This window comes from Cnephaeus nilssonii, assembly GCF_951640355.1.
Source record: "Cnephaeus nilssonii genome assembly, chromosome: 19".
Taxonomy (NCBI): Eukaryota; Metazoa; Chordata; class Mammalia; order Chiroptera; family Vespertilionidae; genus Cnephaeus; species Cnephaeus nilssonii.
The window spans coordinates 31,106,339-31,129,735 of record NC_137090.1 but is presented as its reverse complement, the minus strand read 5'-3'; the positions used below and the strand labels follow the sequence as shown (position 1 = coordinate 31,129,735).

The 23,397-nt window shown below is 35.8% G+C and overlaps 3 protein-coding genes across 12 annotated transcripts in view; 1 reads left to right on the top strand and 2 right to left on the bottom strand.

Moving 5' to 3' along the window:
* Positions 1-8,743, bottom strand: part of OMG (oligodendrocyte myelin glycoprotein) — a 411,522-nt gene extending 402,779 nt beyond the window's left edge. Inside the window, exon 1 of the mRNA XM_079799249.1 lies at positions 2,363-8,743. Within this exon, the coding sequence (XP_079655375.1) occupies positions 4,622-5,941 (1,320 nt within the window). The 5' untranslated portion in view covers positions 5,942-8,743 and the 3' untranslated portion in view covers positions 2,363-4,621. The remainder of the gene's footprint in view (positions 1-2,362) is intronic.
* NF1 (neurofibromin 1) overlaps positions 1-23,397 on the top strand; it is a 232,559-nt gene that overhangs the window by 156,496 nt on the left and 52,666 nt on the right. The window lies entirely within an intron of this gene.
* On the bottom strand, positions 8,830-17,961 carry EVI2B (ecotropic viral integration site 2B). Its single transcript, XM_079799247.1, has one exon. It carries the CDS (start codon positions 15,024-15,026, stop codon positions 13,677-13,679), a length of 1,350 nt encoding a protein of 449 aa, XP_079655373.1. The 5' UTR covers positions 15,027-17,961; the 3' UTR covers positions 8,830-13,676.

Genomic DNA, 23,397 nt, shown 5'->3' with positions numbered 1-23,397 from the left:
GGTTCATGTATTGATGCTCAACCACTGAACCATGCCAGCTGGGCAAAGGAAGCATGTTTTTTTTGTTGTTGTTCTTAATCCTCACCCAAGGATATTTTTCCATTGTTTTTTAAAGAGAGAGGTATGGGAGAGAGACAGAGAGAGGAACATCGATGTGAGAGAGACAAATCAATTGGTTGCCTCCCCAAACGCCTGGATCGGGATGCAAACGGGGCCGGGATGCAACCTGCAACCAAGGTACGCGCCCTTGACTGGAATCGAACCCAGGACCCTTCAGTGGGCGGGCTAATGTTCTGTCCACTGAGCCAAACCAGCTGTGGCCTAATGTTACCTTTTTTAGTTTGCTGTATAGGCATAGCACATGAAGTGAGTGTGAAATTGGACTGTTTTCCAATATTCCCAGCATTCTTTATTGAATCTTTCCCTTCCTCTTTGATTTGTGATTTTTTTCCCTTCTAAAGTTAACAATGTTTCAGGGCTTGCTGTGTGTTAAGTAATGTTGTGTAACACTGAGCACTTTACATGTATTATCTCATTTTTCCTTACAACAACCCTATGAGGAAATGAGAGAATTCTATATTGGGTTCTCTTTCTTTCTGTTTTTATGCCACTACCATTCTGTCTTTAATTTTTATAGCCGATATGTTTCCTTTTAAGAAAGGCTAAGGTACCTTTACTATTTCTTCCTTTTTCTATTTTTGCCTGTTTATTTTTCCAGATGAATGTGTTTCATGTTATGTTCCCAAAAGAATCCCATAAGAATGTCAGAGTTGGCTTAATCCATAAATCATACTGTAAATAATCACAACTTTACACTATGAGTTAAGGTATACCTCTGTACTTAGCCTTGGTGCCTGGTGCGTTCCAGGTGCTGAATAAATATTTATTGAGTGAAAAAATAAATGAATGAAGAGACTTCTGTTTATCATCTCCATCAAGTTTGCACCTCTCCTTACTGTGTTTTACCTTTCCCCATTTGGCCCTACTCATTTCATGTGAATGTTATATTTATTTTGATGTATTGTTTTTGTCATGAATGGTATCTTTTCCCTGTAATTTTCTAATTATTTGTTGCTAGCACATGAGAAAACCTTTAATGTTTCATATTTATTTTGTTACTTATTTAAAGTTATTCTTCTGAAGGCATTCCTGAGGAATCCTTTTCAGGGGTGGGAAACCTTTTTCCTGCCAAGGACCATTTGGTATTTATAACATCATTTGCTGGCCATACAAAATTATCAACTTAAAAATTAGCCTGCTATATTTGGTCAAACATTTAACTAACTCACCCCTAATGCCTTGGCAGAGCCAGACCAAATGATTTGGCTCGTGGGCCAGACATTCCCCACCCCTGCTTTAGATAGACAATTATTTCCTCTGTTAATAATAATCATTTTGTTTCCTATTTTTCTGTAATTTTATCTGTTATTTCTGTTTCTGGAATTTCCCAAATAACATTAAAAACTGATTATAATAGGTATTGGTGCTTGATTCTAATTTTAATAGAAATATAACTTTTTACTTTTAACAATTATGTTTGTAAATACCTGGTATTTACGTGGCAGTTCTTAAAATGTACTTCAAAAGTAATAATCTTAGAACAGATTTTAGGTTGACTTTTGTCTAACATTTTTGGTGTTTGTTAAAGGAATTTATATTGCTTCAGAGCATTGTTATGGAAGATTGTTGAGTAGCGCATATTTGTGACCATTTAAGTAAGGGTAAGTGAGCTGTGATGTAGAGCAGTGTTAACTTGTCCAGGGTTCTACAGCTGAGAAGTGGCAGAGGTAGGATTTAGGCCTAGAACCTTTGACACCAGTGCACACCCTATTCACCACTACTTTATCCCTTATGTATTTGCTTTTGTGTTTGTGTTATTTGAATTCTCTTGACTGGTGATAAATAAGTTCCTAGTAAAATAGAAGCCTTAGGGTTGGATGGATGGATGGATGTCTTTTTTTTTTTTTTTTTTAATTCTTAACCGAGGATATGTGTGTATTGATTTGAGAGAGAGAGAGAGAGAGAGAGAGAGAGAGAGAGAGAGAGAGAGAGAGAGAGAAACATCGCTGTGACAGAGAAACATCTATAGGTTGCCTCCTCCAACCAAGGATTGAACCCACGACCTTTCGGTGTATGGGACAACGCTCCAACCAACTGAGCCACACCAGCCAGGGCCGAATGTATAGCTTATGAGCTTGAGAGTTAGATGCTGAGGACTAATGCATTTTGAAATATGTATGGAGCTCAGTAATGTTCATGTCCTGGCGGCAAATAATGAGCCCACCTCCATTAATAAAGCCATAATTTCCTTAAAAGGAAGTATTATTTAATTACTGTAAGGCTAGATAATACTTCTAAGGACTTAGAGCAGGGGTCCTCAAACTTTTTAAACAGGGGGCCAGTTCACTCCCTCAGACCGTTGGAAGGCCGGACTGTAGTTTAAAAAAAACTATGAACAAATTCCTATGCACACTGCACATATCTTATTTTGAAGCAAAAAAACAAAACGGCAAAAACACCCGCATGTGGCCCGCGGGCCGTAGTTTGAGGACACCTGACTTAGAGTCTGTGTATTTGGCATATGTTGTACCTTTGTAAGTTTCCTGAGTTTTTCATCTGCATGTCTGTCAGTAATATTGGTGTAATCCATAGGTGCTGATAAATGATGTAATTCATCATTTTACTTCCCCCATATTTCTAAGATATTTCTAAATACGTATATGACAACATTTAATTTTTGGCACCTTTAGAGTGAAAGATATTACCTCTGAGAAACCTTTTGTGAAATTCAGTATATGTGTTTTTTTAGAAGATGCTAGTGTGAGATAGAGTAGAAAATACCTAAGCAATTAGCCTCTGTCAGCGATGGTGAAGATACTAGATCAGTGATTGGGAGAAGTGGGAACAGCTTGCCGATTTGGAAAAGTAATGCATTTTAAAACCATTTAGGGGTTATTGCAAGTAACCCCTTTTCTTCATGGTGAAATTCCCTGACATAGTGAACCAATTAGGTTTGCTGGGTGCAGAGAAAATGTTCAAGTGACACTGTACTAGTCAACATAAGAGAGGAATTGCTGTATTGAAGCTTAACAGTGATTTTTCCATAAGCCTGATGCTTAAAAAGAGAGAAAAAAGAACACATTAGAAGGTAGTTATCTCTGTGTGTCTGTGTGTGTGTGTGTCTGTCTGTCTCTGTCTCAATAGAAATGTTCCCAACCCTGGAATCAATTCTATCTTAATTTTAAAATTTCTTGGGAAGGAGCATAAATATTTCTTTCTGTTCTCTTCCCAACTAGGAGTGCTTCAAATAAATTATTCCTTATGTCTCCCAAATTAAATACCTCGTTTGTGGCTTACCCACTTCAGTTATGCTGTCTCGCATTTTAATCTAGCCTTGTTTCAGGGCTTCTTGTCTGACTCTTGGCTATTACTTATGTTTGTCTCTAATTCAAAAGGTGGCTTCCTTTTATATTTGTAGAAAATTATTGATTTTCTTCTAGTGGGAGTCCCAGTGCAATTTGATTTGGAGTGTTAAGATTTGTTTCATGCCCAGTAGTCCTGTTGTCTGTTTTATTGGGTTCATCATCTGGTTGCAGCACCAAATGAATCCCATCCTTTTTCTCTTCCTCCTTTCCTTTCCCTCCTTCCCTTAGTACTGCCCATGTTTGTTAGACCCCCATGACTTTATCCTCACACTAATCTTATTTTTAATTTAGGTAAGTCAGTTTCTAATCTCCGATGTGCAAAAATAAATTTTCCTCTCCTGCACATGAAAACTTTTAATTTTATAAATATTTAAATTTCCATTAACAAATGGTTTATTAAATATGCACTAAAACTATTCCTTTACATGACTTTAAACCTCAACTTTTTATTGTGTTATAATACTTTTCTTAAGTGCAAAAGGCAAAACCATTAAACTCTCCTTATTAAAATGCAAAGCCTAGTGTCTTCTAGCTTTTTGAAGAGCTTTTGTCCATTATATAATCTGTAAAGTAGCCAAGAGTTCCTCAGAAGCAGGACATCATTTAGATTTAAAACAATTATGGCTTGTGTGTAAAAGAATGATGGGGCATAATCATTCATGGGGTGGCAACCACAGTTTTACTTTATTAGCAAAATCCTTGGATACCTCCAACATTTCATTTACTGTAAAGACTTTACCAGGGTCCTGTACCTGGGACAAAAATGATTAGGTTATTTTGAGTTGAACATGTAGATTAAGTTGGTATGACTAGGAAGTCAAATGACACAGTTATGAGCATAGACCATTTATTTCCCCCCCACACCCAATGTTTGACAGTGTAAACATACATAAAATACATATTAAAGTTTAGATGCTTTATATTTTGTGCAATAAATTGAAGCCTTAAAAAGAAAATACTTCGTTAAAAAAAGAAATGCATTAGTTTTACTTAAGACAGTAAAATAGCTGCAAGTACCAAGACATTGTGCACTTCTTTATTTAAGACAAGTTATTTCATTTACATCAGAGTCAGAAAGGTAACACCGGCTTTCTTGAATACTTAATATAGCTTGAATCACTGGTTAGATAGGGGCATATTTTCCCAACTATACATCAGGGAGGAGTTCTTTCATTAATTTCAGAAAATGCAGACCCTCAGACGGCCAGCATGACCACAGCATTGAGCATTAAGAGAAACGAAGCATTTACTTTCCAAGCACTTGCTGCAGAAGGTAAGCGAGTCTTTACATTTGTGGTGGTCTCTTCCCTCCGTAAGTTAAGGGTTGTGCTTTGTTGAGACATTTCAGAGAAATTATTTGGCATGCCACTAGTAATACTTAGGGTCATGGGTGTTGGGGATGATTTTGGTGAGCTAGTGAGGCTTGCGTTTGTAACCATTCCATCTTGGAGATGAATAGTTAGAGTTGCAGCTGCTGCTTCATGTGAATCGATCGTTTCTGTGGATGTGTCTTCTGGATAGGGCACAAAAGCCTTGTCAGTGCTAGTCAAGGTGGTGTCTTTGCTTAGAGTGGCACCAAATGTTTCCTTTGTGCGATATTGTTTGGGTATTTTGGTCACTTTGGATTGAGTTACTATACTCAGAGAGTTAATGGTGTCCACTGTCTGCATGCCACTTACAGTGAACAAGCTTGAGGTAAATCCAGAAGGTGTGGGGTATATGTTATGTTCCTGCAGAGACGATATTTGGCTAGAACAGGGGGTTCCTATCACATGGGCTTTTGTTTGCATCATCCACTTTAATAAGTAGGTAATGTTTTGTTTGTGGTCACATGACCACCTGTTATTGTGAAGGGTTATCTCTTGCAACTGAAAGAGTTGGTCAAAAGCTTGATCTGGAATGAATGTGAATTTGTTGTTGTGCAGGTAAAGATGTGTGAGGTTTGTCAGGCTTATTAATGTTCCTGGGAGGATTTGTGTCAAGGAATTGTTAGACAAGTCCACGATATGTAGTTTTGAGGGCATGTTGGTTGGAACTGTCCAAAGTTTGTTACTACTCAGGTTGAGAACCTCAAGACTTCTTAGTGTATTTTTAATGAGGACAACCTTTTCCAGCATATTCTTAGAAACATCCAGGTATTTGAGGTTCCACTGATACGCAGTATCAGATTTGTCAAGCAGTTTAATGTTGTTGTTAGCAGCAGACATATTCCAGAGGGACCGAGGTAACTGAGCAGGGAGGCTTTCCAGCCTGTTGTTTGAAATGTCCAGGGTCCTCAGATTGGTGAATTGGGTTAACTGGTTATGCAGATCAGTAAAGTGGTTATAAGATAGATTTAAATGGATAATATTCTCTTGCAGTCCAGAAGGTAATGTACTCAAGTTTCTGCCTGAACAGTCCACATGCCTGTTCCTTTCTGTGCATATACATTGGAGAGGACAAATGCATAAAATACCCGGTGTGAGAAACAGAAGGATGAACAGGCTGGGAGACATTTTCAGTATCTGATATTCCATCAAAGCCTAGAAACAAACAGATACACCCTTCTTTTAATATGCAAATACAATTAGGCATCTGCATGGGTCCGTTAGCATTAGGCAAAATTTTCAATAAACCTCGTTGTTGTTGAGTCCTTTTGTAATTGTTCCAGTGATTAAACTAACAAAGATCCCCTTCATTTATAGTCCAAATGCTTAATCCTTCAATTGGGGCTATGTGGAGAGAGAGATTGTCTCCTACTCTCTCCTGCATTTTCTCTCTTATTTTTTCCCTTCTTTTCTTTCTTATTTATATTTCCAGAGCCTTAATATTATAAAATGGCATTCTCTACAAATACAGAGTCAGAATCTTAAGCTATTACTGTTTTTGAAAATATTCTTTTTATTCAGAAGGGAAAAAATGGCTGTCGTGTCTCTTTTTTTCAATCTCTGCAGTAATGTAGTAGTCAATGTGTGTGTGTAGGGTAAGATTTTATTTAGATATTAGAGCAATACTTAGAGATTTATCTTTGTGTTTTTAGGATAAATATATCCTTGCAAAGCATTTAAGGCACTTGCAAAATCCAAACCAACACCATACTTTCAAACCTCACATTTTAGATTTTTTTTCTGTATATCTCAGTGCCGATTCTAAAAGAAAACAATGTGTATATTTACAAAGTGAATGAATATTGACAAGAAATTCCTCCACTGACACTGCAGCAAATTTCTGATGCATGCACTTGCTATTGAATATATATTCAATCCTAAGGTTGACTTTTTCTTAAAGAAAAAAAATAAAAACTCCGAGGTCCATTTTTTACTGATTTAAATAACATCTTACCATAGTGTCGTCTTCAGCATCAGCATCTCATTTTTCTCCGGGAAACTTAAGCTTAAAGGTCGCCTCGTTCTGGAGAGTAGCAACCGCTTCTGGCTGTGGGCTGTGCTTGCCTGCTCAGCTGCATTGTGTTGCTGTGAGCTGGAGCTCTGCAACCACCTGATCAGTCCCACATAGGAGGACTGCAGAGCTGTCATTGGTGCTGACTCAAATTTATTGCAAGAGGTGCACACGCTACAAAATGGGGGAAAAACACATGTTTTTTCCCTAAATTTATAGCATTAAGCGTGCCTATATAGTTTAGATTTGTATAGGATGAAATGCCTCACGCACATTAGACCTGGCCCTTACTCATTCCTGTGTCTGAGCTTAAGTTCCACATTTTAACATTTGCCTCATGAAGAATTTGTGCTTCTTTTTAATGCCTCTACTCTTCATTCTTTTTACGTGTTGAAAATGATTTTGACCTTCCTCGTGGATATTAGTTTAACTATTTAACTCCTACCTTTTTATGTGTGTCACTGTGTAAAATAACATAATACAAACTGTTGGATTTTAATGTATTCCCCCAACATGATGGTTATTATGTATAACCAGTTTTTCAAATTTATCAACCACTTAAATGTTCATCTTCCTTTGGGGAAGTAAGAAATACTTAAACATGATTATTTTGTCTTTATCTTTCTGATGAAAGGATCATTTTCCCAGGCTATACACAAGCAAGGCTACATTTTTTAATGAGCATCTTATGCTTTTAATTATGAATTCATTTGGTAAAATAAATATGTCTTATTTTATGACCTTAGGGTTAAGGATTCCTTTTCTTTATGAAACTGCTTAGTGAGTGGCTATGATTATTGTTTTCTCCAGAGACATCTTTGATACTTTATGAATGACCATCTATCTGATTTTATGTTTTAAAAACAACAGCATCAATTTCAGGTGATTTCTTCAAACTGTTTTACATTTTATCTTCTGAAAAAGCAATTTGTACTTTTAAAATTATGTGAAATAATGTAAAAAGGAAAATTTTGGTCATGAGTTTAATAAAATGAGACCAGATTTATGATAGCTTCTGCTCCACTCTTTAGTGGACTGATTGCATAATCTGTTAAAACTTGTGCACTTTCCAGAGTAATCACTTTACCTTAGAAAAGGTAATGGCATATTCATTACACATTGTTACCATTAAAAAACCAGCAGTTTTCAGCATATTACACTTAAGGAAAATCCTTTATGCCTAGTTACTAAATACTCTGCTATTCTCTAAATTACATTTGCCATTATTTTACCCCAATTAGAATTTAAATTTAATATTAAAATTTCAATTTTATTTTCTTAGGAAGCTAACTATAATCTAGGAAGGAGTCACCTTTTGTATAAAGTTAATGTTCCTCGAAAGATATCTACATTTTAAAAGTCTGCAGTGTTAGAAGTTTAGTATTGATTAGATACTTTATTCCCACTTCACTTTGAGGGTTCAGTCTTGGACTCTTAATAAGATTTTTTTCTATGGATTTCAGAAACCAGTCATCAACCTTAGGGTTTAAAAGTGTTAAAAATACTCCATTCAGCAATATTGTTGTGGAAATAGGGAATGTTTTGACATTTAGGTTTCTTCTGTTTCAGTTCATACTCTGTTATGCTTCAAGGGATGTGGCTGAGGGTCAACTTACCAAACACTTAAACCTCTTCTTTTAATTTTAGGAAGTCTCATGTTGAAGTAGAGTTACTCAGTTCCATTATACTTACCAGTACTTCTGTTTGAAAGAAAGAGCATATTATTTCATTAGCTAATGGATTCAAATGAATTTGGATTTAGGCTGTATCAAGATTAGATTCTGCTACATATAATTAAAAATTCCAATAATAGTGGCAGTGTTTCTTATTTCTAAGTTTGGGGACATACCAAGTTGTTTCTTCTTATTCAAAAATTATTATGAAATTCTCAAAGAGAAAAAGGGGAAACATTTTAATGTATTTGAATTGTACCAAACTGTCCTTATCTTATGAATTTAGAAATTCTCATGAAATAAAATAATAGTATATTACTGTTACTCCAAAAATAACTTTTACTGGCTTAAGAGTGTTTTTTTTTTTAAAGATATATATTTTTATTGATTTCAGAAAGGAAGAGAGAGAAAGACATTAATGATGAGAATCATTGATTGGCTGCCTCCCGTATGTCCCACACTGGGGATGGAGCTCGCAACCTGGCATGTGCCCTTGACTGGAATCGAAACCGGGACCCTTCAGTCCGCAAGCCAATGCTCTATCCACTGAGCCAAACCTGCTAGGGCGGCTTAAGAGTTTTTTACAACTTATGTTAGATATTATTCAGACACATTGCATTTTACATAAGTCTGTGAAGTCCAGAATTACAGCTATTTAGGCAACTATTGTATTCTAGACTAAGTAGTAAATTCATTTACATATTCTTTTGTGAAACACTGTCCTAAAATAGATTATGCCAACATTGTGAAAGGCATAACAAATTACCTGCCAGGGAACAACTATCCTATGTTAATCAACAGTTTGGAAAGCCAATCATTTTATCTTTATTTCTTGATAACACTTGTTGTGCTTATTTGAAACTAAAAATACTATATTCTCCACTTTTGGTAATATGGTTGGCTCTTCAGACTGCATTTCCCACTAAAAACAGGAAAGGGTACTGAATAAAGTATTTTAAAAGCATGGAAGAACTGACAAGGTAGAAATTATCAGGTCAAAATCCAAATGGATCAGTCCTTCTCCCACCTCCTCACCCCTTTTCTCTCCATGTTGCCCAAACTCAGTGATTTGTTTTCTAGAAAGTCCCTCATCTGGATTTATCTGTTTGCTTCCTTGTGAAGATCTAATTTGTTTCTCTATCCCCCATATTTCCTATAAATGGTTCCTAACAGCATTAACATAATTACTTATTTGTATCATCCTATAATAGTTTCAAAACAATATCAGTATTGCTACAGACAATTAGATTACAAACTACTGAATAAAGTTTAAGATTTCTTTGCAGCTCTATTTGTTCTTAGAACATATTTCACCAATGGTGTGCAGTCAATTCTGTATTCTAATGCAACATGAAATAATTGTTTTCTCTATATTTTTATATAAACTTTACATAGTTAGGTTCATTTGTTTCCATTAACTATCAATTTTAGGGATAGCTTAAGTCAAAACTATACAACAAGGTATATTCAGAGAAATCTTGCTTCTGTATTTCATCCACCCCATACTCTTCCTCCTCCTGTTGGTGACTATTTTTGATTGTTTCTTATCAGTATTTCTTTTTGCAAACATACAAAAATATGTATGTATTATATGTTCTTATCCCCTTATATAAAAGGTTGCATACTAAATATATTGTTACACATCTTATTGTTGTTTTTTAAATAATATATCTGGAAGATCACTCTGTATCAATACATAGGAATCTTTCTCATTTATTTTATCATGCATGTACTGCCTTTGGGAGTAAACCATGGTTTATTCAACCAAGCCCCTATTGATGGGCATATGGGTTTTGCTATTACAAATAATGCCACAGTGAATACCCTTGCATCTAAGTATGTTTATATTTTGCCCATAAATCTTTGCAAAAGATTTCTAGAAGTGGGATTGCTCTGTAAAAGGGTAAATGCATTTGGAATTTTTCTGGTTATTACCAAATTCCTCTCTTTAGACTATACCATTTTGCACTCTCACCAGCAATGTGTCAAGGTGTCTAGTTCTGTACAGCCTCACCGTAGACTTTGTTGTTGAACTTTGGATTTATATGGATGAAGGTAATAATACCTCAGTATAATTTTAAATGCATCTCTCTTATTATGAGGAAGGTTGTATATCTTTATATATGTTTTTAAGGACTATTTAAATTTTTTCTTCTCTGACTGTCTTTTTATGTTTTGCATATTTTTTCTGTTGTGTTGTGGGTCTGTATTTGGAAGTTTTGTGTATGTTTTAAATTTTAGAGATAGTAGCCCTTTGACTTAATTTAGGTTGTGATTTTCTTTTTTTTTTCAGTTTGCCATTTGTCTTTTGACTATTATGGTGACTTTATATGTTTGTTCTTGCCATTTAAACGTTTTCAATAATTGGATTTTTCTTTTCTTTTTATTGCTTCTTGATTTTGAGTGTCAGCTAGAAAGGTTTTTCTCATTTCCAAATTATAAAAGAATGTATTGATATTTTCACCTGTTATATAATTTCATTTTTTATATTTAGAGCTCTAGTCTATTTGGTGCTTATTCCAATGTAGTGTGACTTATAGATACAATTTTATTTTTTTCCAAATATATATCTGTTCCAATATTTTTCCTTACTGATTTGAGATTGAAATCTATTTTTAGACTTTCCATCTGTTCCATTGATCTGTGTCTAATCATGTGCCAGCATCACAGTGTTTTAATGCTAGGTGTCCAAATATTTTGCTACTTCACTTTTTTATTAGAACTAGGTAATAACAACAATTACAGGTCACTCTCATCTAATTCATTGTATCCCCACCACCAACACTAAATCTAATACATGTTTTTATTTTATTATTATTATTTTTTAACTTCTTTGTTGTATACATGTTTAATATACGTTTGTTGCAGTGCAAGGAGTAGGCACTCTGGTCTTACATTAGCGAAAAGGGTGCTGAACAAACTTAGCTTTTAATACCACTTCTAAACAAATCACTTACACTCTCTGGGTGTGTTTTCTCAGCAGTTAACAAATAAAAGGGATTGAAATAGATGGTCATCAGAGTTGTTTCTGAATCTAGTTAATGCTGATCTCGTAAGAGCATTATTGGAGTGCGCTATGTAGTTCAGTCTGCTTTTAATTACCCTGTGCCTTGCTGTTTTGCCATATTCACGAAATAAACTTTCTCTTCTGGATCCTGGTTCTTTAATCTTTCCAGTAAGTTTTTCTTTGGTCCAACATTTTCTTCTCTCCTTTATTTCTTTTATTGGTTTGCATTTCTTTCTGTTGATTAAGCAAGAATTGCCGGTTTGGCTGCTCAGCTTTCACTGACCTCAGTAAGGGAAAATTGCATTCAGTAAACAGGAATTATTTCCCCCCTCACAGAGAATTTCTTAAAACACAAAACAAAACAACAAAACCACCTGCTAGCAATAGTCAGTTTTATTATATAAAGAACAAAAGGAGAAAAATTACCAGTAGTATTTGAAGAAATCAGACAAGACTATGACCAGATCATCAGTTTTTAATTTATTTGTGAGAGTTGGTATTTCCTTATATTTCCCAATACTCATCCTTCAAGAGGTCAGGAAAGAAGGTGATGAAAAAGAAGAGCAAAAGTGTGGAGAGACCCTGTTAAGTAACAATCTTATATGTAAAATGAGAAAGATTATGATGATTTTAAGGCAAGTTAAAGTCTTAATTAGTATAAAAACATGTCTTATTTACCATAACTAGAATACTTAAAACTCAAAAGAATAATGGGAAATTATTAAACTCCTGATTACTGCTAGGAAAATTAACCTTAAAAGTTCAAAGTTTGAAAAATACAATGAAAGAAACTTTTTAATGTGGAAGACAGAGAGAACCAATGTAGTATGACAGTAAACATCATACTTATTCAGGAAAAGTAAGCAGCTCGAGGAAGTGTTTCTGCAGATAACAAGTTTTAATGGTCAGTGAGGGATGGCTTAAAAGATTTAAAGAGAAACATTGTATGTAAAATTTCAGTGTCCAAAAGCCTGCTAGTTTTTATTAAATATGGAACTTAGTTTCTTGAACACCATGCTACAATAAATACTGTTTTTGTTCAGAAAAATCCTAGAACTATGAGAGGTTCCAGTATTAAGCTACCAATAAGGTCACCACACTTCATTCTAAGTCACTGTTTCCCCCAGGAGTTAGGGAGGTAAGGAGAGTGAATATATGCTTGTTGGGCAATGGAGCTCTATTGCGGGCCCTGGCTGACATCTGCATATGGGTAGGCCCATGAACACACTCCACCTTTGACAAAGATTGAGTTCATTCCTACTCTGATAACTCAGATTTATCACTCGTCTGGTAATAGATAAAAGAAGAAATTCTGCACAAGAAAGGTGGTTAAAGAGTTTAAATGTATGGTGCTTAAATGTCAAGTATGAATTTAATGAAAGTTGAGAACCATCTGTATTTCAATACAATCTGTTTTTCTTGGGAAAAATCATCCAAATTTGAAATGAAGCCATAGAAGTGTTTTTGTTTTCTTTGTAAAATTTCATTTTGTTTGAGTTCTTCAGGCATATAAAGAGGCTAGTTTCAAAATTTGTGCTCCCCCAATAAGACAGGAAAATGTCTACATTTTATGGTGCATGCCCATTTTTTTCAGAGTAAATGCCCCCAACTCCCAAATTTGATACTTTAGTGTGTTTGCTTTATTATTTCCAGTGAGAAATAGAGAAAGGAAATTTCTCCATTTTTAAACATGCATTTTAATCACTCATCCCCATGAACTTAGAATATTTATTTTAATACTGGAGGTATTAAATTTAAAATTTGGAATTTTTTTAAAACTTGGAGTATGTATTTAATTTTTCCTTTCCTCCACCTCAAACTTTGAAATGGAAAAATAAAATTTTATTTATTCAAGGTAACTTGATACATAGCTTTTCACAGGGGGGGAAACTATTGGGTGATACCAAGTATACGTAGGGTTAAGTTATTGACACATATACCATCCTCATATGTAAAATATACTCTACATTAAAGTTAGAGGCTATAGCCAGTCACTAGATCACTGTTTTATATATATATAAAGAAAGTAAGTTTTACCTATGCACATGGGCTTTGAGCAGATTTCAAGTAGTTCCTGAATAAAAATCAAAATTGGCTATCAGTTGCCATTTAATATCTTTCATCACATGAAGAAAAACAAAAGATAGAGAGTCCTTTGAAAAGGATGAAAAATCAGCTAATAAGCTGTGATATTTATAACAGTTCTACAGGTGGGGGTGGCAGGGATTCATTGAGATCTTGCTCAGAGTTAGGAAGAATAGATAACTCCTGACATTGACTCTCATTGTTGGAATCTTCCAGGGTTTTCATCAAATCTGGTGGCAGGGGCAAGTTAGGTGAGTCAAGGGGAGGCGGAAGTGACTGTTGGTACTCAGAATTATGATCTTCACAGACTTGACTGAGACAGTCCAGAGATGGTGGGAGATTGGTGGAATCATTTGGAAGAGGAGATACAGTTGTCATTGTGAGTTTGTCAGATGTGTTACTCTCTTGTCCTTCCAAATCAAGAAGGGGAGGAGGAGGAGGCAGATCTGCGTCATCTGAAGAAGAAACGGCAGTGCCAATTGTTGATCCACCAGCACTATCCTCGGATGTACCATTTCCTTGATCTTTTATTTTCTCTGTTTTGAGGTTGTTGGAATCGTCAATGTTTTCACTTGATTCAAACAACTTAATTTCTAAGTCATCTGCTAAAAGTGTGCTTTTGCCTGGTTTCCAGGCCATAAGTGAAATAATTGATGTACGTTTTGTGGATACTTCATTTTCTCTGATGTTATCCAAACATATATCAGGGGTTTCACCATCAGCGAATGGAGACCTGCCTGCCCAATTTTGGTCATTTAAAACGGGTTTTCTCAAGCATTTGCACAGTACAATCATGATAATAGCTACCAACATAGAAACCAGAATTACACCAACTATTATGGCAGCAGTTGAATTAGAATTGCTTTTATGTGGTATTTGTGTGTTACCAGTATCTTCTGGGATGAATCCTGGTGTAATCCTAGGTAAACTTTTGACAGCTGGTGTTGGTTGTATGGATAGATTTTGAATAGTCGGTGGAACTGGTTTTCTAGCAGAGGTGTGAACAGATGATGGTCGTTGAGTGGATCGATAGACAAATGGTGGCGTTTGTCTGATAGAAGTATGGGCGGATGTTGGTAGCTGTCTGCCGGAGGTGAACACAGGTTGTGCTGTTTGTTGGGAGGTGGTGTTGGCCATTGGTGTTGGTTGTCTGGTGATGTTATAGGTAAGTGGTTGTCCAGCAGAAGTATGTGCTGCTGGTTTACCAACACCAACTGCTGTTGTTTGTCCAGCAGCAACTTCGGCAGTTGATTGTCCAGAAGAAATGTCTTTGCGTTGTGTTGATTGACCCAAAGGGTTCCCTGTTGTGTTTTGAGAATTAGCCAAGACATGTGGCATTGATGATCTAAATAAAGTAGACTGTGGTTGCGACTCTGTTGCATTTGCATTTGTCTCTGAGGAACATGTATTGTTCACGTATCCACAAAACAAAATTAAGATGAAATATTTGGGATCCATTTAGAATGTTTCCTTTTTATCACTAGTTTTATAATGAAAAGAAAAAAGACAGACAATTAGGTCTCATTTGAAGTCTGGCATAAAGTAGCTAGTTACCTGGTAAGTATTTATTATTCCTATCTTAGATAGACTTGATACACTAAAGGCTAGTGTAAACAACTCTTGAATATACTCTAACTTACCATATAACATTTGGATCTTATAAGCAGTGCTTTCTCTTAATTGTTTTATAAGATCTGTACTTGGCCCTGCTTCATTACATTACAATCCTTCATTTCACAAACTTCTCAAATACATAGGCTCTGTATGCCGGTCCCATGTACTCCCTATTTTTCCTCTCTGCGATTTGAAGTACATTGATCATGCTGCCTTGAAGGATACCAGAAACCATCAATTATTTTATCCAAAGATCTTTTCTTTCTCTCTCTTTGTTCTCCTCTCTTGACCATATTTTTCTTAACTGACTATTCCTTCACTACTATTCAAAGAGCTCTGTATAATAGTCTTCCTTTTGTGTTAATCTCACTAGCTCCTGTTTTTCTCTTGTCTCCTAAATATTGGCACTTGATAGTCAGTCCTCATGTTACCTACTTTTCTTTGATTCTGAGTCTGTAAGATTTCAGCTCTGTCCTTTATTGCCAAAACTCCCAAACATGCACATCCAGCCCAAATCTCCTTAATTCCAGTTCCATTTGTATGACTTGTTAATGGACATTTCCATGAATAAATCCCACTATCAGCAAATTCAACATTTACAACAGAATACCTCTTCATCTCAAAACTGACTCTCCCAACTTCTCTATTTTTAATGGTAATACCTGTGTACGTTTCTTATGCACAGAGTCTATTTTATAAGTAATCTTTGCAACATTATCAGTGTTTAGCACTATAAATTTTATGTTAGGACCTCATATTTTTAAAGGATTCAGCTCAGAGTCCATGGCTCAAAATCCTAAAGTGAGCTTTGAATCTGGGTGAGTCAGTTTTACTCAGTTGGTAAAGGAGTCCTGCTGCTGCTTTCTTTCATTTATTGATAAACATCATCTTTGTGTCAGGCCCTCTTCTAAGTTTAGAAGGTAGAGTCGGGGAACGATTTTAGTTGTAAAAACAAACAATAATAAATAATTACAATAATTTGGTGAGTTCTCTCATAAAGATATGCAGGAGATACACAAAAGAACCAATCTAGCCTGGGAAGGCTTTAGGGAAGGTTTCTCAGAGAAGTAAAACTTGAACTGAATCTTGAAAGATACGTAACTAAGCAAATAAAATATTACATGTGGGGGAACAACATCCAGGCATGGGAAAAGAAGGCATGTATACGTTTGCATGTATACATTTGGCAGCTAGGGCTATTTGTAAGATGTGGCAGATGCTTAAATTTGAAAAGTTAAGTTCCAGTTCTTCTGTCACCTAACTTCCTATCCAACCATAAGAATTAGCCACTTAATCTGTCCTGTTCTCAATTGTCTTTTTTTTTTAATTTCTTTATTGATTAAGGTGTCACATATTTGTCCTCATCTCAATTGTCTTATCCCTAAATTTATAATAAGACTATGTTCTGTGTGTAATATTCTTGTTTCACTCATTAATCACAGTGGTAACTATTCAGTTATTTTTTAACATAGGTTGGCGGGGGGGGGGAGTGTCTCAGTGTGTTAGATCTCCGTGTATATGATTAGAAACTATGGTTTTTCTATGATTCATAGGCCAATCTGAGAGGGATTTGATGTTCTGTACAAGGTACAATAAAAGGAGAACAGGGGCTCCCTCAACTTTTGCAAATAAATAGATTTCAGTGTATTTGAGTAGTTTTCATTACTTGGTACACAATGATGACAAATTATCCTGTTTTCATAGAAAAAAAATGATTTTTTTTCCTGTACAGTCTTTATTTTCTCTCTAATACTTCCAGCCTAAATTTAAAAATATTTCTTCTTTAAACTCTCCTGCTCACTGCTGATGAATTAATCTTAAAAGCACATACGGCCAGGCAGGTTACTTCTCCCTTGCTTGTGATTCCCCATTGCTATCAACATAAAATTCTCTACTGAGTTTTCTTCCTTCTGGCCTGAGCTTAACCACCAGCACCAACTCATATCCCTTAACTGAAGCTTCTCATACAGCCTATAAATGTACCTCTTTCCTGTCTGACGTACTTTCTGAACACACACTTTGTTTCCTAAACAGACACTGTTAATTATGCTGTTTTCAACCACTTAGAGTGTGTTCTTTTTTCTTTTTTAAAAAAAATATATTTTATTGATTTTTTACAGAGAGGAAGAGAGAGGGATAGAGAGTTAGAAACATCGATGAGAGAGAAACATCGATCAGTTGCCTCTTGCACACCCCCTACGGGAGATGTGCCCGCAACCAAGGTACATGCCCTTGACCGGAATCGAACCTGGGACCCTTGAATCCGCAGGCCGACGCTCTATCCACTGAGCCAAACCGGTTTCGGCGTGTGTTCTTTTTTAAAACCCAGCCTTTTCTCCCTTCTGACTGCCTATCTGAACCTGTCCTCATCTAGACCTCAGCTTAAATTCCCCTTCTGAAACCAAGTTCTCTGTGACTGACCACAGCCCAGAGAAATTAGTCATTCCCTGAACCTCCCTAGTTCCTGTTGTCTTTATGGTTCCTTAAATAATTCTTCATGTATTAACTTCACTTATACTTCTAATTTCTTAAATAATTGTGTTTATTTAATACCTTTTCACATTTTCTTTTTATTATCCTCACTCCCTCAAATAAGATTATAAAGAACCTTGAAGAAGGCAGAAAGATACAAAGAAAAATACTTATCTAGAACATACTATGTGCTGTACTATCTCAGGTGTTTTACATACTTTATTTCATTTAACCTTTAAGTAACTGTAGAAGATAGAAAAATCTTTGATTTATAGATAAAGAAACAAATTCAAATGTGTTAAACAATTTGCCCAATGTTATATCACTAATGGTAGCAGACTGGCAATTTGTACCCAAGATCATCTGATTTCAAAGCATATGCTCTTTCTCTTCCACCCTAAACTGCATTGTTTTTATATATTTTGATTCTTTTACAAGAGGTTGCCATGTATTTTAGGAGCCCAGTAAAGTTGGTTTCCTTTCATTTAACTTTTTCACTATTTATTTATACTTATACCAGAATGTAAGCAAAGAAAGTGAGATCCAAATTACTAACTTCTGCATTTTATCCATTTTACTAAAGGCTTTTTAAAAATAAATTTTTTAAGAATATGTTTTTATTGATTTTTAGAGAGAAAGGAAGTGGGCGGGATACAGAGATAGAAACATCAGTGAAAGAGAATCATCATTGATTGGCTGCCTCCTGCATGGCCAACCCCAAATGTACCTCAACCCGAAATCTCTTGGTTCCTGGATTGACACTCGACCACTGAACCACACTGACCAGACACTAAAGGTTTAACAGTAAAAAAAAATTAGAATTTTTTTTCATAAATTTGGGTATTTGAATCACCTCTAGATGGTTATCATTTCCTACCCGCTATTCTTACAGATTTCCACCCACCTGCTAAGAAAAGGCCTCATCAACAGATGTCATTCTTCAAAGTTTCCGCTTAGTGTTGAAAAAATGCCATCTGAAGCAACAGAAATACAGGCCATGAATTGTCTTTAGTCAAAAATATTCTCTCTTTTGCACTTTGCTTAAAATTTTTTTAAAAACCCACATGGTTCCTCTTTTCAATTAGTTAAAAAAAAAAAAAAGGGTGCATTAGGGAAGGAAAGAACCCAAACAGGAATCATAATTATAAACACAGTTTAGGTTGTAAGATCAGTTTTGATAGGTTCATAGCCTCTTTTGTCAGTAGGAAGATCATAGGACCTTCGGTATATGTATTTTTCATTTATCATTTAAGCCATGATAATACCAGAGGCCTGGTGCATGAAAACTCATGCACTGGAGTGGGGGGTCCCTCAGCCCAGCCTGCCCCTCTCACAGTCTGAGAGCCCTCAGGGGCAGGAGGCCACCCGGCGATCAGGGGAAGATGACGCCCCATCACACCTCTGCTGCTGCCACGGCCAGCCCTGGTTACCTGAGCCTCAGGCAGCCCTGGGGGCTGAGGGGACTGGTGGACTCTAGAGGCAGGCGCACGGAGCGGCCGGGCTCACCTGAGGCTGGGTCTGGCCTTGCCACGCGCCTGCCGCCCCAGTGGGGCTGAGGGGACTGGGCCATCTTTTGGCTGTGGGTGCCGCCATCTTTGAGGATGGGGCAGTCAATTAGCATATTCCCTCATTGGCTGTGGGCACTGCCATCTTTGAGGGTGGGGTAGTCAATTAGCATATTTCCTCATTGGCTGTAGGCGCCGCCATCTTTTGTGACGGCTTGAGGGTCAATTAGCATATTCCCTCTTTATTAGATAGGACTAGAGACCTAGTGCAGGGATTCATGCATTGGTGGGGTCCGTTGGCCTGGCCTGCAGGGATCGGGCCAAAACCAGCTCTCCAACATCCCCCAAGGAGTCCTGGATTTCAAGAGGGTGCAGGCCAGGCCGAGGGACTCCACCAGTGCCCAAATCTGTGCACTGGGCCTCTAGTATGTATATAAGATCTTTTGTTAATCTCTTCCTGTCCTCCTCCCTCCCCCCTTCCCTCTGAGATTCATCAGTCTGTTCCATGTTTCCATGCCTATAGTTTCCACTCCTGCATTTAGCAACTGCTCCTTGGTGGTCAGTGCACGTCATAGCTACCAGTCGAACATCTGCTGGTCAGCCAGTTGCTTAGGCTTTTATATAAAGAGATTAAAACCAAAGTTTATTATTCTATGATAATATTAAAACCAAATTCTATTTCCCATGCTTCAATTAGTTGTGTACCCTCCTAGGGTATGCTATGTCAGGATGCTTGAATCTGTGATAGAATTCTACACAATTTAGAATAGTTCAGAAAAGAGTGAGCAGAACTTTAAAAAAGAAATAGTGGGTATAATTGTGAAGAAACTGTGGCTTTTTTCTAGCTCAGAGACAAGGCTTAACTAAGCATTTTAAAGTGCAGTTCCAGGAAAGCAGGAGTCATATATTAGACATATACTAAAAAGTATAATACATAGTAGTATTTAAAGGGTCCAGCATTTAAAATTAATGCTGTTAAGTTGGACATCCAAGAAATATGTCATTGTCTTTTCAAGGGAATCAGATTTGAAGAGCATAGCCTAGACAGAAAGGCAAGTGTAAGTGTACAGTATCAAAAATAGTATCTGAGTTTTAGTTACTTTGATAAGTTAACAATATAGATAAAATAGTTTAAAATTATTAGTAGTGTAACATCAACTAGTGAAGTTATGAAACCATAATAGGAATAAAACAACAAATCGATATCTTCAGGAAGAGCGGAAAGGGAAATTAACCTTGCACTATGATAGGAAGTATTTGATGGCCATCTTTTATCAATAATAATATGCTAGGCACTTTGCTGTTTTACTGAGCAATGTAGTGTTATCTTCCAGATAAAGATACTGAGACAGCAGAGAAGTTGGGTAATTTGCCGAAGTGTCACAGCTCTAAGTAGTGGCATTCATACAGAAACCATGTCAGTCTTATACCAGAACCCTTTCCTTCTATGACATGTCACTATATATGATGCACTGCCTTTCATAGTAAAATTATGAAACAAATGCTTTATGAAGAAATGATATGTGAGCTCTCTGGGAACAGGTATGTAAGTAACTTATGGAGGTAGCCTTGTATAAAGGGTAGGAAAAGAGCTACTAAAATTAGATATGGGAGTTTTGAATGTTTAAATATATAAGCTGTCATATTTGACATGATTTTTAAAAATTAGACATTGAAAAGGATCAGATTTATATTTAACATTTAAACTTATTCAGAATTTATAATTTCCTTCTAAATAGGATTATATTGGAATTAGTTGAAAAACACAAGTACTATTAAACTCTAAATTTAGGACTGACCCTTTAAAAATATAAGCACAAGTCTTAACTAAAAAAGAGATTAGAATCTTTATTTTCTAACTTTTGTAATAGTTACATAGAAGAAATCCAAAGTGGACTTCTATAAGTGTGAGCCATAAGTTTTATGAAATGCTGATATAAGGTATCATTGACTATGAATTTATTATTCCATGATATTGTAAGTCTATGTAAACTCTTTGCAGGATATTCACTTTAATTTCTCAGTTTACTGATAGAGTAGGCATTTTTTATGCATATTAGCAATTTTCTATTGTTTACTCTGGGTGTTTTTTCTGTATCTGTCTTACACTGTTTACTAACGTTGCAGATAATGTGACATAAATATGTAGATGATACATTTTATCATAACAGTTTTGTCTTAGTGAACTTTAAAAATATTTTCATGTCATAATTTTTAATGTAATATTTTCATGTTATTCTTAAATATAAATTATATTTGTATAAAAAGTAAAACATATATCAATGATAAACAGGTACCTCATCTATATTCCATTGGCTTCTTTATAAATTAAGTGAAGGTGACTATGGAAACTAAAGGAGATTAAAAAATAAAAATAATTTAAATCTATGAGTTACATTATGTACAGGAAAATTTTATAGAAAGTAAATCAGAATTTTTAACTGGTATTATGGGGTTATAAATTCAGTCATAACCCATGGATTCTAGTTTTATTTCTAGCCGTTAGGTTTATCTGCCTGGGCTATAGTTTATTTCTTTTAACTATGGAACTAAGGTTAGCAAAACCTAGGTGAAATTTTATATTATGCAAACCTAGGTGAATTTTTTTCTTAAAGGCAAGCTCAACACTCAATATTTTTTAATTCCACACAACAAAATCACAAAACCTATTATAGATGCCTTTAGACTAGCAGAGTTTACGTTTAAAACACTACTGTCATTTTAGTTTTAACAATAAGATTTAAATAAAACAAAGATCAAACCAAATTGCCTGTGTGAAATTTTTCTTACCTCAGCTGTTAACTTCTTTTGCAGGATGCTAAATTCTTGTTCTAAGTGGACATTTTGGTGATTTGGCTAAGAAAGCAAAAGGGGTGGTTCCATTTAGATTAAAAATGGTCCTCTAGCAAACTGAAATGGTTTCTGTAGAAAAAGAGGAAGTTTATCAATAGTTGGTTCCGGAAGCGCAATAAGCCACAAAATGACTAAGAATTATACTACTTTAACAGAACTTATTTTAAAACCCATTTTGGAGCTACATGATTTGAGTGCTTTTAATTAATGTTTGTAAGTAAACACTTGAGGTCTCTAGTACTGTGATTCTATGATTTAAATATTTAGAATAGAGCTTTGGAGAGCCAATTGTATATTCTAAGGAAAAACTGCCAGTTAGGTTATCACCCACAGTGAGATTTCTTTCGTAAGATGTGAATGATGAATTCTGTTTACTTGTATGACCTTAGGCAAGTGACTGCACTTCTGTATCACCACTTCCTCCTCTGGAGGAATATTTCTCTTCCTGGGTTGTTGTGGGGATTAAATAAGATAACATAGCATATACAAATGTCTCGCAGTAGGTAACAGTAAATGTTAATGTTATTTCCTCATGCATAATTTAGGCAAAGCCCAGGTAAAAGTATGATCCAATTTTTTTGACCAAATACTTTACTAAATGATTTTTTTAAAGCCTCACCCAAAATTATTTTTTGGAGAGATATTTAGAGAGAGTGGAATGGAGGGGGCAGAGAGAGAAAGAGAGAAACATCAATATGAGAGAGACACATCGATTGGTTGCTTCCTGCAGGCACCCTGACCAGAGCCAGGGAGCAAACCTGCAACCCAAGTACGTGCCCTTGACTAGGAATCAAACCCACAACCCTTCGGTTCCAGGGCCAATGCTCTAACCACGGGGAAAAACCAGTCGGAGCAATTAAATGGTATTTGAGTTCAAGTCCACAACTCTTTGATTATCTACAAAGTAGGTACTTCTCCATGGAAAAATAAATTCAGAATCACTTTTTAAGTAAGTTAACTGAGCAAAGTATATTGAAAAAAGTATGAGTCTGTCTCAATAAAAATTTCTTTGGCCAGGTCACCTTCTAGCCTGTTTCCTCATCTGAAAAATGGAGATTATAATTTCTAATTTCTACATTTGTTATGGGATTAAATAAACGTAAAGTGCCTACCATAGCACGTGTTACAGTAGAAACAAACAGTAAGTGTTAAACCATGCCCTGCTTTCTCCTGGTCACTGCAGAGGAACACAGATTATTAAGACCCAGTTCTCAACTGCAAAGGACTTACTACTTTGTACAAAAAATGTTTGAGGGGTCCTACTATAGAGCAGAATATAATCAAAATGCTATAACCTTTTGATTCACTAATTTAAAATCCCTAAATTAAGTGTGTGGTTCATAATACCCAGGGATAGAAAACAAAAGTGTCTTTGTCCAGAAATA